General features: G+C 43.2%; 1 protein-coding gene across 8 annotated transcripts in view; it reads left to right on the top strand.

Moving 5' to 3' along the window:
- Positions 1–305: 305 nt before the first annotated feature.
- Positions 306–13922, top strand: part of STAT4 (signal transducer and activator of transcription 4) — a 64093-nt gene continuing 50476 nt past the window's right edge. For 5 of the 8 annotated variants that reach the window (XR_006278062.1, XR_005295608.2, XM_043505482.1 and 2 more), the window contains exons 1-3: positions 426–547; positions 6767–6895; positions 7792–7936. Coding sequence is in view for 5 of the 8 variants with exons in the window: in XM_043505482.1 (XP_043361417.1) it covers positions 6768–6895; positions 7792–7936 (273 nt within the window). In the remaining 3 variants the exon portion in view is untranslated. Of the gene's footprint in view, positions 548–6766; positions 6896–7791; positions 7937–13922 lie in introns of those variants that run through there. The other 3 variants (XM_038421851.2, XM_043505485.1, XM_043505486.1) reach the window with 3 other exon arrangements.

Here is a 13922-nt window from a genome sequence, read left to right as displayed (position 1 = left end):
GTAATAATAATAATAAAAAAAAATACATAGCTCAGAGAATAACGTTCCGTTGCCAACATCATGCTCAAAGCTTCATCAATGGGAACATCGGGGGCGAGGCGATGCTGGGCTAAATCACCCCTTGCTGGCCCAACAGCTGCAGTTGGTAGATAGCTAGGAAAACAGGACCCCAAAATCCACCTTTTGGGGTGCAGAGTGTCACGCACTGGCCAGCCCCCCACCCGCCCCCCGGGGATGGTGCGCCCCGTGCAATTCGAGCCCCTAGCCGATGCTCAGTTCGCCACTGCGCAGGGGCTCGTCTCCTCGGGGGACAGGCCGGGGGCGGACTGCGGCGCCCCTAGTGGCGCGGTGGGACGCGGGAGGGGAGCCGGGGGCGGGGCGGGGTGGGGTCTCCGGGGTAGGACGGGGCCGGGGGACTCCCCGCTGACGCACAGGAAAAGCAGAATAAAGCGCGCGGCAGGCGGGGGCCGGCAGCCAGCCGCCCGGCGGAGCTCAGCCTGCGCGCCTCGCCACCCGCGGAGCCTGCCTGGGGGCGCCCCTCGGACAGGCAAGTGGGAGGGGAGGAGAGCGGAGAGGGAGGGGCGCGAGCGGGCAGCCGGGCGCGCGGCAGCCGGGCGCGCGAGCGGCGGGGTCCGCCCGCCGGGCTTCAGGCTCCGCTCTGGCTGCCCCGGGGAGCCCTGGCCGCGCGCGCGGGCTGCCGCCCTGGCCCAGGTGGGGCCCCCGCGGCGAGCGAGGCGGGCGCAGGAGCAGCGGCTCGCCGCAGCCCTCGAGCTGCCGCTGCAGGGGTCGCAGCAGCTGGCGCCGGGAGGGGGGGAGTTGGGTCTCCCAGCGAAAGCGGGGGGGGAGCTTGGTCTTCAGGGGGCCTGCAGGCGAGGCCGGCGGCTGCCTCGGGCAGGGCCCCCCGTGGCTTGGCGCCCGCTCGCAGCGCTCTCGGGAGTGGGGGTGAGTGAGGCCACCCAGCTTGAAGCATGTGGCCCTTGGACTGCGGCGCGAAGGGCTGCATGCAGCGCAGCCCCCGGCAGCTCGCTCTGCCCCCGCGGCCGGCGGCTCCGGGGCCGAGCTGGAGGGGAAGGGGCAGCGAGCCCCCCAACCGCGGGCGTGGAAGGGCAAGTTTCTTACGTGAGCACCCGCAGAGAAGAGCGGCTGGACCGGAGGAGCGAGGCCAGCCGAGGACAGAGAGGAGAGAGACAAGTTCGTTGGCCCCCTTCGCCCTGTCCGCAGAGCCCTGATTCCTCAGGGCTCTGCAGAGCAGCTTTGAAGGCGGTTCCTTGCCATTGTCCCCCATTAAAGATGGGCCTCGGCCCTCTTTTTTGGGGGGGCGCGGGGGAGCCTTCCCTAGGTAAGCTCTGCGGTTGGAGGTTCAGAAAGAAGTCAGCTTCAGGAAGTGTATTCTGAAACCCAAAATTTGCACGGAAACACTGCTAGAGCATAGTGCAAAGACAGCCTTAAGAGATCATCTTGTTTTACCAGAACGGTACAGGCCATGTGTGTTTTTAAAAACAAATTAATCTAACTCCTGAGAGAAACTGAATAGAAGTAGATGCTATGGCACAATTTTATAAGATTCCCACTTATGCACAATAATGGCCCTCTTAACTGCATAGAGTTTTGAGAATTGGAGAGATACATTTAGACATAGGTCCTGGAACTAGGGGTGCTACTGCACCCCCTGGCTTGAAGTCATTTCCATCATATACAGCGTTTACAGTTTGGTTCAATGGCTCTCAACACCCCCCCCATACAAATTGGTCCAGCACCCCTACATTTACCTTCCACATGTGAATTTGATAGTTTCAGAAGATACATATTTTGAAGCAGTGATGCCTTCCTAACATACAGTTGAATTTAACTGTCCTAGAATGCATTTATATATTTATAGAAACAGATCATCCAAATTGTATAGCACACATTCATATTTCATTTATGGTGTCAAAATACTAAGTTACATTGCAACATTAAGAAATAGTTGATATTGCAATGTAATGCAACAGACTATTTATACTGCACTAGATGCTTTAGAGTAAGAATCCAAGCTAACTATACATGTTCAGGTTTTTTTGACCTTTAATTTTTCCTGGAAAAAGTACTTTTTGGTATGAATTTGAATAAAGTCTGTGCTTCAAGTTGTCTTAGTTTGTTTCACCACAAGAGAAAAGTAAATAGATTTGCCATGTTCATTCCCTGTGACTAAAAGTGAAATGGAAAGCATGCCACAACGTCTATTGTTTGTGTTTGATCTGGATATGCTTTAAAAAAAAAGTCTCCCATTTACAAAACAGGCCCCAATCGTACAAAGGATCATGTAGGCAAGTGACTGAGTGTAAAAGAAACCTTAAAGTTTACACTACAGACAAAATCCTGTAGTCCTTACTTAGGGCCTTATTAGGTGTTCGTAGCACATCCAAAACTCCAGGATTCTCAAAGCCATTTAATTCTGTTAAAGTTTTGCACTCAAAATTCCTACTGAAGTGTGTCTAAAGCCAGAAGGGACCATTGTGATCATCTAGTCCAGGGGTGGCCAATGTGGCTCTTCAGAAGTAACATGCAGCTCCTTGTATAGGCACCAACTTTCCAATGTGCGGGGGGGGGGTGTGCTCACTATTCAACCCCTGGCTCTGCCACAGGCCCTGTCCCCACTCCACCCCTTCCCGCTCCCTCTCCTGAGCTTGCTATGCCCTTGCTCCTCCCCTCCAGAGCCTCCTGCATGCCAAGAAACAGCTGATCAGGAGGTGCAGGGAGAGAGAGAGAGAGAGAGGTGCTGATCAGCAGAGCTGCCTGTGGGTAGGAGGCTCTGGGAGCCAGGGGTGGGAGAGAGTGTGTGTTGGGGAACTGATGCGGGGGGCTGCTGACTTATTATTGTGGCTCTTTGGCAGCGTACATTGCTAAATTCTGGCTCCTTTTCAGGCTCAGGTTGGCCACTCCTGATCTAGTCTGAGCTCCTCTATAGCTCAGGCCACAGAAGTTGCACAAGATGGATGGATTGTGTGTGAGAAAAATCACTAGTCTTTACATATGCAAAAGACAATCAGTATGGAAGGAACACATGCATTTGGCTCTTCATATGCATCATTGATCAGTTATGCAACCTGTGTGAAGTTATCACTACAGCTGCAGAAAGGGAATGTAATGCTTTCATATCCAATTCCCAGAAAACAAAAGTAAATAGTTTGGTAACATTTTCTCTTCCACTAAATAGAAGAAATGTAAAAAGGAGGCAGCTTGAAAGTGATGTTGCAGGGAGTTTATAAATTGCAATAATGTAATCCTGGAGAAATGAATGCTGAATAAGATCTGCATATCATTATCAGTGGATAAATATCCACAATCTTTTTTTTGGAGAGAATTGCCATGTATTCATAATATCTGGAGGGGGGATAAATCAGTAATTATATAAAGACCTCAGGATTTGGCTGTTAATCAGTTTTTAAAAACTTAAGCACTCTTATTGTCTTAATGTACAGCACTCAATTACACATCACAAGACTAAGTTATGCAGTACTTAGTATGGAAAGACTCATTGACCTTCCTTAATTTTGCCTGATTAAGGCCACCGGACTCAATTATGCCAATTAAGTACTTCAGCTTCTTCAGTGTTTTCCTTTGGTTCAATGAAAACTAAAAATGGAAGTTCATAATGTTTGTGTTTGGTTTGATACTCTTTCATTAAAAATTTTAAGCATCTATAAAGCTATTTTTAATTCATTTGGAGGATATGAGATGAAACACTTTTGACTTAGTAGTTTTGATGACTGTAGACATTATTTTAGTATCAGTTATATTAAATATCCTATTTGATACCTTATCTAAACAAAAATGATTAGACATCAAAGCAAACTGTTCAGTCTTGAGAATTAAGATTTTGGAATTTGGATTCTGTGGAAAACTGATTTCAGATTCAGAACTAGGGTTTGTTTTTTTTAAAAAAAAATCAGGATTTTACACAGAATGGAAATTCTGCTTTATGACCAGCTTTAGCTATCACAACAAAGTGGGACAAAAAATTTGAAATATCAAGTCACCCAAAATAAAGTTCTACAAAATTGTTATATTTTCAATCAAAACAAAATGCTTTGTTTTAAAGTTAGCTAGACAAGGTGGGTGGGGTAATAACTTTTATTGGACCAACTTCTGTTGGTGAGAGAGAGAAGCTTTTGAGCTGCACAGAGCTCTTCCTCAGGTCTGGGAAAGGTACTCACTGCAGTTTAGACACCCATGCCTGGGCTAGGCCAGTAGAGTTGGGCTCTCAGTGTTTGAGCTAAGGGGCTGTTTAGTTTTAATGTTTGGGCTCAGGCTGAAGTCTAAACTGCAATTAAGCAGCCCCTTAACCCAAGCCTCTGAGCTAAAGTCACCCAGCACAGGTGCACCATAGGTGTTTAATTGCAATGTAGAAATATCTAGAGTGTAACAGCTAAATACAAGGTCAAAGAGATGCAGTGTGCTAACTACTAATGCTAAACTAAGGGGCCATTCTAGGTGAAGTGGCCCATTAACACCCTGTAGTCATAGGGCAAAAAAAAAAAAAAGAGGGTTAGATTGTTGCAATAATGAAGACACTGAATTTATGTCTTAGGATCATGTTTGACATTATGAAACAGTTCAAAATAAAATGCTTCATTTTGAATTTTCACATTGAAAAACTGTGAATCTACATTTGTCTCAAAAGACTGACAGTTCCATAGTCCTTTTTCCACTCAAAACACTTCAACAAGTTGTAATTTTTGTGCAGCACCTAGCACAGTGGAGCCCTGTAAGCAGTTCCACTCACCACAGTACCACTCACCCAGCATCCAGAATGGGGTATTGGAGGGATTGTCACCTCTAAAACCCTCCTGCTCCGCTCCTCTCCTGTCCTGTCCAAGGGTACAGAAAGCCCAAAACAGCAACTCACACAAACAGGTCTTTCACACTGCTTGGGCTCATCTTCAGCCCACCATCTAGACTCAGCTCCCTTTCGGGTTACCATTAAGTCACTGTAGCTCCTTACCTAGAATCCCCTCTCAATCTCATTCCCTCTTCCACCCCCTATTTAAGGGCCTACAAGAACCCTACCTGCTCCCTGTGATTCATCTTCCAAACTGAGTTTTCTCAACCCTTTTGTGAGGCTCAGGTGTCTCATACTGTCACCTGACCACAATTAGCCCTACCCCGTATAGCTAAGATGGGGCTAATTACAGCACAGGGTTGACTGCCCCAGGCCTCCTGGACCTAAAAAGAGCAATCTACCCTGTTACTGGTCTCAAGCAGAGATTGGGGCTTTTAGGTAATATCATCAAATAATAATAGATAGTAATAATAATAAAGGCACTACAGGTCATTGTAGCAACATTTTTGTTGTTTGGGTATTTTCCCCTTCTTTGTTTTACTCTGAAATATGCAAAATATCTGCAGCATTGATTGGTAATGACTTTTTACAACATAAAAATGTAAATTAAAAAAATAAATATAATGGTCTAAATTCTCAGGCTCACTCTCTACCTCTTTTGTACCACTGAGACCAGGCTAGGGATACTGAGCTGATATAGCTGGCTCCTTTGTCACTCCCTCTTTGCAGCCCCCAGCATAGAAAGTATGTCATGGGTGGGGAGGAATGGAGAGGATTAGGCAGGAGCATTGGCTGGAACATGATTCCAATTGGTGCTCTTTAGAGCAGCCTCTAAGCTACTCTAACGTGTGCTCAGGATTAAGGCAGAGAATCAGGGATCCTGATGACCACCCCTCCCACACTAGTTTGCCCAGCAGAAGTTTGATGCAGCATGAGAATCTGGTCCAATATTTATAACCTTGAAAAATTGTTGCAATCCCGCACTCAATCCGTTACTGAAGTTAATGTCAGTTTTGCCTGAGTATGGAGTGATGATGCAGATCTAATGTCTGTCCCTTATCCCCATGCAAGCTCATCATATGGTGGCCTATTCTTTGTATCTGGCTTTCTTTCCAGTACTAAGTTTACCAAAAACATATAACTACAATCTTAAGCAACCCCAAGTTACAATCCTTCTAGGTGAGATAGATATAAAGACGCTTAGTCTAGTATGAATTTCAGAGCGGGGCAGTAGATGTCCTGATCATGCCTACGTTTTCATCTCTTACTTCTTATGTGGCCTTTCCATTCCTGGGTTTGGACCCAGAGTGCACACAGGTTTATTGCAGTTAAAGATGTACTTGAGCAATAACTCAATGTGCTAGGGCAGGATATTGCACCCTCAATAGAGAAGAGGATGGAGTTCTAGAACCAGCTGAAGTTGATGAAATACTATCATAAGTGTAATATAAAATCAGACTAGTGTGAATTAATCAAACCAACAAGGGCACCTTCCTGCCAGCTTACTGGTCTTGTAAGTGATGATATCTGGCTTTGTAAACTACTTTCCTGAAAAGGGAAATACTGTTAAAAGAAAAATCACTGTTCTGCCTGATATTTTTATGATCTACTTTTATGAGTCTTTCACACAGCAACCAGGGAGAGAAAAATCATTTACAATAAAAAGGAAAAGGTGGTGTGAAACCACAGAAATCCGCAGGGTACCCGGATCAGTCTTACACCTGAAACTGTTTTCTCTCTCTCTTTTTTTACTGAATAATTCACTGTTTCAGGTGGACAGTGTACCTTTGAAAGCAGAAAAAATGATGGGTAGGAGGACTATGAAATTATATGACAAAGGATGAACATATGCTGAAAACAAAAGATACACATGCCATGGAGTACTTGTGTAGTTTCAATGATTATACGTTAAATATTAAACCAGTTTCACCATTTCTTTTATAGTATGTCTCAGTGGAGTCAAGTCCAGCAGTTGGAAATAAAGTTTTTGGAGCAGGTAGACCAGTTCTATGATGATAACTTTCCCATGGAAGTCCGACATCTACTAGCACAGTGGATAGAAAGCCAAGATTGGTAGGATTAAATGTTCTTCTATCTACTAAGGTTTGATTTGTGGAAACTTTATGGTTTATTCAGGCAGATTTCTAGTATGTTTGCTTGTGAACTGTGAAGTAACATGCTTTGCAAGAAAAGTGTACCTTTAGTTATGTATTAACAGCCATCTTATTCACATAGCATGTTGCCCTTTATTTATCTGAGAGATTCAGAGTGAGTGAAACGTTGAAAGTGCCAATGTTTTCACTACATTAATTTACTAATTACAAATTTCCATTGCATATATTTTACTTGTCAGGGCAGATTTATAATAAAAACACTAATTAGTGTTTAGGGATCTCTTTCTTGCTTTGATTTTTAATAAATCAAATACCACATTTTTATTTAAAAATAATTCTTTAAAGAAGTAAGCTGAATGAAATTTTCTTTATCACATTTATTGAAATATGGCTTCATCTATCTTTAATGAAGAGAAACAAAATTAAAGCTTAATATAATCAGATAATACATAGTCATTCGAGCTGTCCTATATCTTTTAGAGCTCAAATTTCTCTCTTTCAACCTCAAATTTCAGGTGTGATTGAATAGATTTTTGTTTGGACTCATCTCTTACAAAATATTATATGTTTTTAGAATATTAACGTGACAGTTTTTTGCATGAAAAAATGTCAGTTTTAGGTTCGTTTTTTGTTTGTTTGTATTTTGTAGTGTGAAACCGTTTCATCAACTCTTTTCTCCAGACTGCATGCAAGAAGCAAACTATCTTTTAAAAAAGTCTTTATTTGTTTCCTTTAATTCTGAATTTTTCACCAAGATGCAGATTATAACTTACTTAGGAAATAACTTTGACATATATCATGACATTTTTGTTCATTCACATGCATATTTAATGTTAAGAATTTTGTGTTGCATAGGGAGGTCGCTTCCAACAATGAACCAATGGCAACAATCCTCTTACAGAACTTGTTAATACAATTGGATGAACAGTTAGACCGTGTTTCTCAAGAAAAGAACCTCCTGTTGATACACAACCTGAAAAGAATCAGGAAACTTCTTCAGGTAAGATTATTACCTCAGATTGCCCTTAGATAAATGTATACCTTCTTACTGGTTTCTAAGGCAAAATACAACTACCACTGAAATCAGTTCAGTTCTGTTTATGTTCTTAAACTGTGCTCATCACTGTACTATCTAAGCAACTATGGGAAGATCAGACCCTACTGTCTCCAGGCAAAATTAAGTTGACACTTACGGTCAAATTCTGTTCTCAGTTACACTTATGGAGTAACACGTATGATTTCAGTGGAGATTGCACAAGGGTAATAGCAGAAACTGGAACCAAGGGGCTTGATATGCACAGAGATCTCAGTTTTTGCAAATGAAGTTTTGCAACCTTGTCTAATTATAGGTGCAATATTAGTAAAATGGCTAATTTCCTGATCTGTAGGCACAAAAGTAGATATTTAACTACGAATAGTTGTGTACACATACTCCTGGGGGAATTCTGTGCCAAAAAATTGAAAATTCTGCACACAATATTTTAAAATTCTGCAAATGTTATTTGTCTAAATAACACTATATAATCATGCCAGTTTCAATTATTTTGGTAATTGATTTCAAAATACCTGTCAGCAAGTATGTCTATAGCAATACAAAAACACACACAAATTTCCCTAGAGTAGAGAATTTAAAGAAACCCATAAGACAACCCAGTTTCTATTTCTCTGCCCTTCCCCCACAGCCCAGATACCTCCCCCCCCAGCCCAGAGCCCAGCCGTGGTCCCCCCAGCCCAGACATCCTTCCCTCCCAGAGCCCAGCTGTTGCCCCCCCCAGCCCAGATACCCATCCCCCTCTCTCCCAGAGCTCAGACGTTCCCCCCCCGCCCAGCCCAGACACCATCCCCATCCCTTCCAGAGCCCAATTATGGCCTCCCCAGCCAGATGCCCATCCGTGGCCTCCCCAGCCCAGACACCCATCCCTCTAATGCCCAGGGTTCCAGAATGAGAAACAGCCTGGTGCTGGGTCCCCGCCAGGCTTGTGTGGAGTTTCCTGCATGCCAATGTCTCTTTCCGGGCGTGCAGGAAACTGCAGCTGCTGGGAACCCTCTACTCTCCTCCCCAGCCCCAACCCGCAGTGTCTTCTATGTACGAGTTGGGCTCGGCCAGGTCCAGCTGCCCCTAGTGGTGGCCAACAGCATTGTAGCCCATTTCTCTCGGGGAAAGGAAATTATGTGCAAAAACCATTAATTTCTGCAAAATTCTGCATTGCGCAGTGACACAGAATTCTGGCCAGAAGTAGTATACAATTCATTGCAGACACAAAAATGCAGGCACAATTATTTACAGGTGGAAAAACTGCAGCCAGCGCTGGATATGAGGCTCTATAGCGGTGTCTAAAACCTTTTTTCATTTGCAGACCCCTAAAAAATTTCAAAGGGAAGTGCGGACCCCTTTGGTTGTCTTTGACATAATCTGCAGACTACAGGTTGAAAGCCGCAGATCTAAGATTGTCTTTTGACAAGCTTAAAGGTTTTTCCATCAAGCTTTTGCACATAGTGATATTTTCTTTTATTGGTTGACGTTAGTAAAACACAGTCTAATAAATGTTTGTTTATGGTAAGAATTCTGGGAAAATGATAGCATTTAGTTAATGATTTACTTCCTGTTATAATTGTGCCTTCTGCACAAAGCAGATACATATCTCCGTTTTATGAAAGGTTTCTTTCCCTTCTTTGATGGTGGCATGTTTCCTACTTGGACTACAATGACTGTTATAGTTCTTGCAAAGGTTTATCTTTATTATATGTACTGCAATGGAAAATCTTAACATGACACTGCCAATCATTTTGTTCCCTTTATTCATTATTGGTGATGGCCTCAGAAACTTGACAATATTTCCATTCCTACCAGTTTTTCCTCTTGCATTATTCAAATACTATTTTTCTTATGTGATTTTCATGCAACTTGAAATTAAGGTCACTTTTTATTTCCTTCCTTGTTTGTATATCCATAATTTCCATAATTTCAAAACAGTTAAAACAACAAGTTTATTAACTGCTTCTGCAGGACAAGCAGAGAGGTCCAGCGTATTGTTTTTGTCTTAATCCTAGGACACAGTCATAGTGTGGTGGAAGTATTGCTGCATCACTCTACCAGAGGCATTCTCTCTGCAGGACCATACATCCAGAAATAATGCCTCCAATGGTATTGAGATGAACAGTCCTGACCATCTTTTGAAGGCTGAACAGATATGCATTTTACACAGTCACCCGCACCAGATGCTTGAGTATAGGGATTTGTCTGTATTTTTATTCAGACTTTGTTTTGTTTGGTTTAGCTCTTTAAATGTTCCCCTCTTCCCTTTGCTAGGTATTTGACAAAAAGAGTATTACCACATGCTAGAAACGCAACCAGCTCTAAACAAATGTGCACTCTAGATAACCTATAGAATATAGGACAGATTAGGACTAGCACTCAGGTCTTCAGTGTGCTTTTGTATGCATGTATGTGTATGTTTAGTTAATAGCTGTGTGTGTGTGTGTGTGTGTGTGTGTGTGTGTGTGTAGAAGGAAGAACAAATGTCATTAGGTCCTGACACACCTGCTGGGACAGATACTGTGCTGTGCCTCTTGGGAGCTGCAATGCCATAGATGCATACTAGTAGGGGGAGGCAGAGGTGGCTGTGAGCCATCTTTTGTGCCACCTGGATTCTGATTTGGCCAGGTTCTGAAGTGGTAACCAGAATGTATTAGAACAACCCCAGGAGCCTTGTGTTCCTCTTCTGGGTTGTATTCTCCCCCAGCCTCTTGTGGCTTCACTGCAGCCTCTGTATGCTACTAGAACAGCATATAGGGGCCAGAGCAGGAGGTAGGGCCCAGGGTCTGCCTTTTCCTGCCCTACAGCCATAAGCAGATAAAGACGGCATAGAGGCTTGGCAACCACTGCTCAGCCCACTCGGTGGCTGGCTTTCTCAAAAGAAATGCAACACAAGTGGGGGCGTATATTGAATAGTTCTCTGTATCCCTATGCAGGATTGGGTATTAAGATCCCAGTCCTGCAAGCTGCTCCAGGCAGAAAGGTCCTTGTATGGAGCTCCATTGACTTCAGGAGCTTGGGGTCTAAAGTTTACAGATTTTCTCAACAAGTCACTGTTCTGCCTATTAAAAGTGATCTCAGTCCTGACTTTTGTGGTAAAATATTTCCATCTGAGAAAAAGAGCAATAGTTCTCTCTATTAGTAGCAATGCTGGCTTTTCTCAGTTGTATCACGACAGCAAATAATTGATTTTTTTAGATAACAAGTGACTGGTATGGTTTCAGAATAGAAATGTCAACCATCAGACATCTAATAGCACTTTCACTATTAGATCTTTTTCCTGATTTTTCTTTTCCGACCTTTAATAGTAAAACCCGCAGTCAAGCCTGATTTCCACAATAACTGCTACTGGCAGGGGCAGAGTGGATTTTTTGAAATGTTCCGTACTGTAGATAAAACAAATAGTTTGTGGCGCTTTTAAAAAAATAAATAAGCTGTAACAAACACATATTTCATTTAAAGTACTACATGTCTGGCCTTGAAATTTGTATAATATAATTTCTGCTTACACCTTTAACCTAAATATGTGCTACAAGGCAGAATTCCAAAGGTCCAGATTTATTGATACAGACCCTGGATCTTCAGTTATCAAAACTAATCCCACTCAGTTTAGTTCTCTTGGGCAGGTAGAAAAACCACAACCAGCAGCCTCGTTGTTCTCATTTATTATTTGTCAAGCACTGAAAATGTACTGAAAGCTGTACAGGACACACAATACAAGATAATCCCTATTCCAAAGATACTAAAGTATACAGATCGCATGTGGGAGAGCAAACTTGGCATCTTTTCTCATACCTATTTGTACTCTAGGCCGGGCCTAGATCCTTGGTTGTGCCAGAGTTCTGCTTAGCATGCCTGAAGAAGGGTGGCGGGGCACTTCCCTGATCCCTGGCACAAGGAAGAACATACACAGCACCCCTTTACCTTGTACCAACTTGAAACAGCCCCCTACAGCTGTTATTCCAGCAATCCCTTCTGGTGTTGCAGCACACGCTGGCTGTGCCACGTCCTGTCCCAACACACCACCAGTGCCAGGGGAAAACAGGTGACGGGGAGGATGGGTTATAGAAGTAGGGAGACTTTCTATTGATGTAAATGGGAGATGGGTTGGACTCTTAATGTGAGAGGAAAAATATATTTGTAATTCATCTTCTACTTTTTGGTGTCTGTGTGAACAGTGTTAGTCTATCTCTGAAGGTTATAGCCCACCTGACTTACTCTTGGCTCTCTAGTGCAACATTTCTTTGAAATTTCTCAGTTCACACCTCTTCCTTCCCCTCTACACCACACACACACACATGAAACTGCCCAACCTCAACACATGATCTGAAAGTGTAGCTTATATATTATTTTAAGCACAGTTCTGTTATAACTTTAAAGAACACTTTGTCAAGCTTGACAGATCTGGAAGCTATAATTTGTCTTCAAGTACAAAGGCTGAAGCAGTCTGCCTGTAGCATTCACCACTATGCTCCTGAGTAGAGTTAATTGGAAAAAGAACTAGTGACACCGAAGTTGCAATGAAAAACAAAAAACGTTATGGGATTTTTTCTCCCTATTCTCCTACTAGATCTACTCCTGAGTGACCTCTACAGCAGACTTTGCTCACTGGTTAATGTAGTGGGTGTCCAGCATGCATCTCACTTGTATACCAACACATTCATCTGCTCTGTTTTTGGAATGGGCAATACGATATTGAAATTTATAAAACTCCTGCTTGCATCATTCAGCAAATAGGAGTTTTACACACACATTTCAATATGCACTAGTGCCTTCTATCAACAAATGAAACATGCATACCCGTGAGCCAAAACACAGCTGTGAAAGGCATCCCCAACCCCCAGGACCATACAGGAGAACCTGTTCACAGAGACTCAGCGGGAAGAGAGCAGAGCAATCCACTGAATTTTCCAATCTGGCATTGAAGAGCCCTATTTAATAGAGTTGCTATTTTCCAATGACACTTAAAACACATTTTGATATCTTTAATTATCACAAGTTATAATGTCATTAGGGTGAACCAGCCTTTACAAAGGGACACAACACACGTTACCAGTGCATTGCACAACTATTTTCTAGGTGGCAATGGAATATTGGGAGTCGGGATTGTTTGGTTGTTGTAATGACCTTGGGGTTCATTAAATAACAAACCAGTGAATGAGACAAGAATAAAACTTTAATAAAACAAACTGGAAAGCGTCTCTGGCGAACAGCTGCACGCAGCCATACAGAGTACCCAACCCCCACTGTCAGGGCACATCTCTAAATTCCTTTGACATAATACTGTCCCTAATGAGGGAGCATCTCTAAATTATAATCTTCTACAAACCTATCTCTACAGTTAAGTTCCTGGCTCTGGAGGGGAGTTATGTCTAATGGTTACAGATATCTCAGCCAAACACACAGATTTGGCACATTCAGTGGCTATCAATGTGACTGCATCTCCCATACCCGACACAGCTTTCTATTCACAGCTCTTCCTGAAGTGTCTTTATGCAGCCTCTCAGTTGTCCAATCATTAATAGGTGGGAGATGCCTGCCTCCTAAGTTAAAGGTATGAGACCTTGCTTGGTAATAAAAGTTGAGAAGTGTACTGAATTATTAAAACCAGTTAGTAGAAGAGCTGATACTAGACCTCATGGTCTCCTTCAAGCCCAGCACTCCTTCCGTGGCCAAAGCAATGCTGCTGCTGCATGCAATCTGGACCTCAGGTTTTGAGTATGCTCAGTGCAGATGGCAGGAAAGTGGAGTGGGGGAACATGCTCAATTTAGCTGAATGGCCAGTGGGGCTGGAGTAGGCACAGGTGCAGGTGGAACATTCAGAGATTGCAAATCTTTAACAAGCGCTGCTGAGAAAGCGTAAATGATTTTCAGATCTGATGGATTTTCATGGAAACAGCAAAAGACATCTGTGTACCTTTAGGACAATTCACACCCCCCCACACACCCC

Source organism: Dermochelys coriacea, chromosome 11 (genome assembly GCF_009764565.3).
Source record: "Dermochelys coriacea isolate rDerCor1 chromosome 11, rDerCor1.pri.v4, whole genome shotgun sequence".
Classification (NCBI taxonomy): Eukaryota; Metazoa; Chordata; order Testudines; family Dermochelyidae; genus Dermochelys; species Dermochelys coriacea.
The sequence above is the reverse complement of the archived record's forward strand: the minus strand, read 5'-3'. Positions and strand labels throughout refer to the sequence as shown.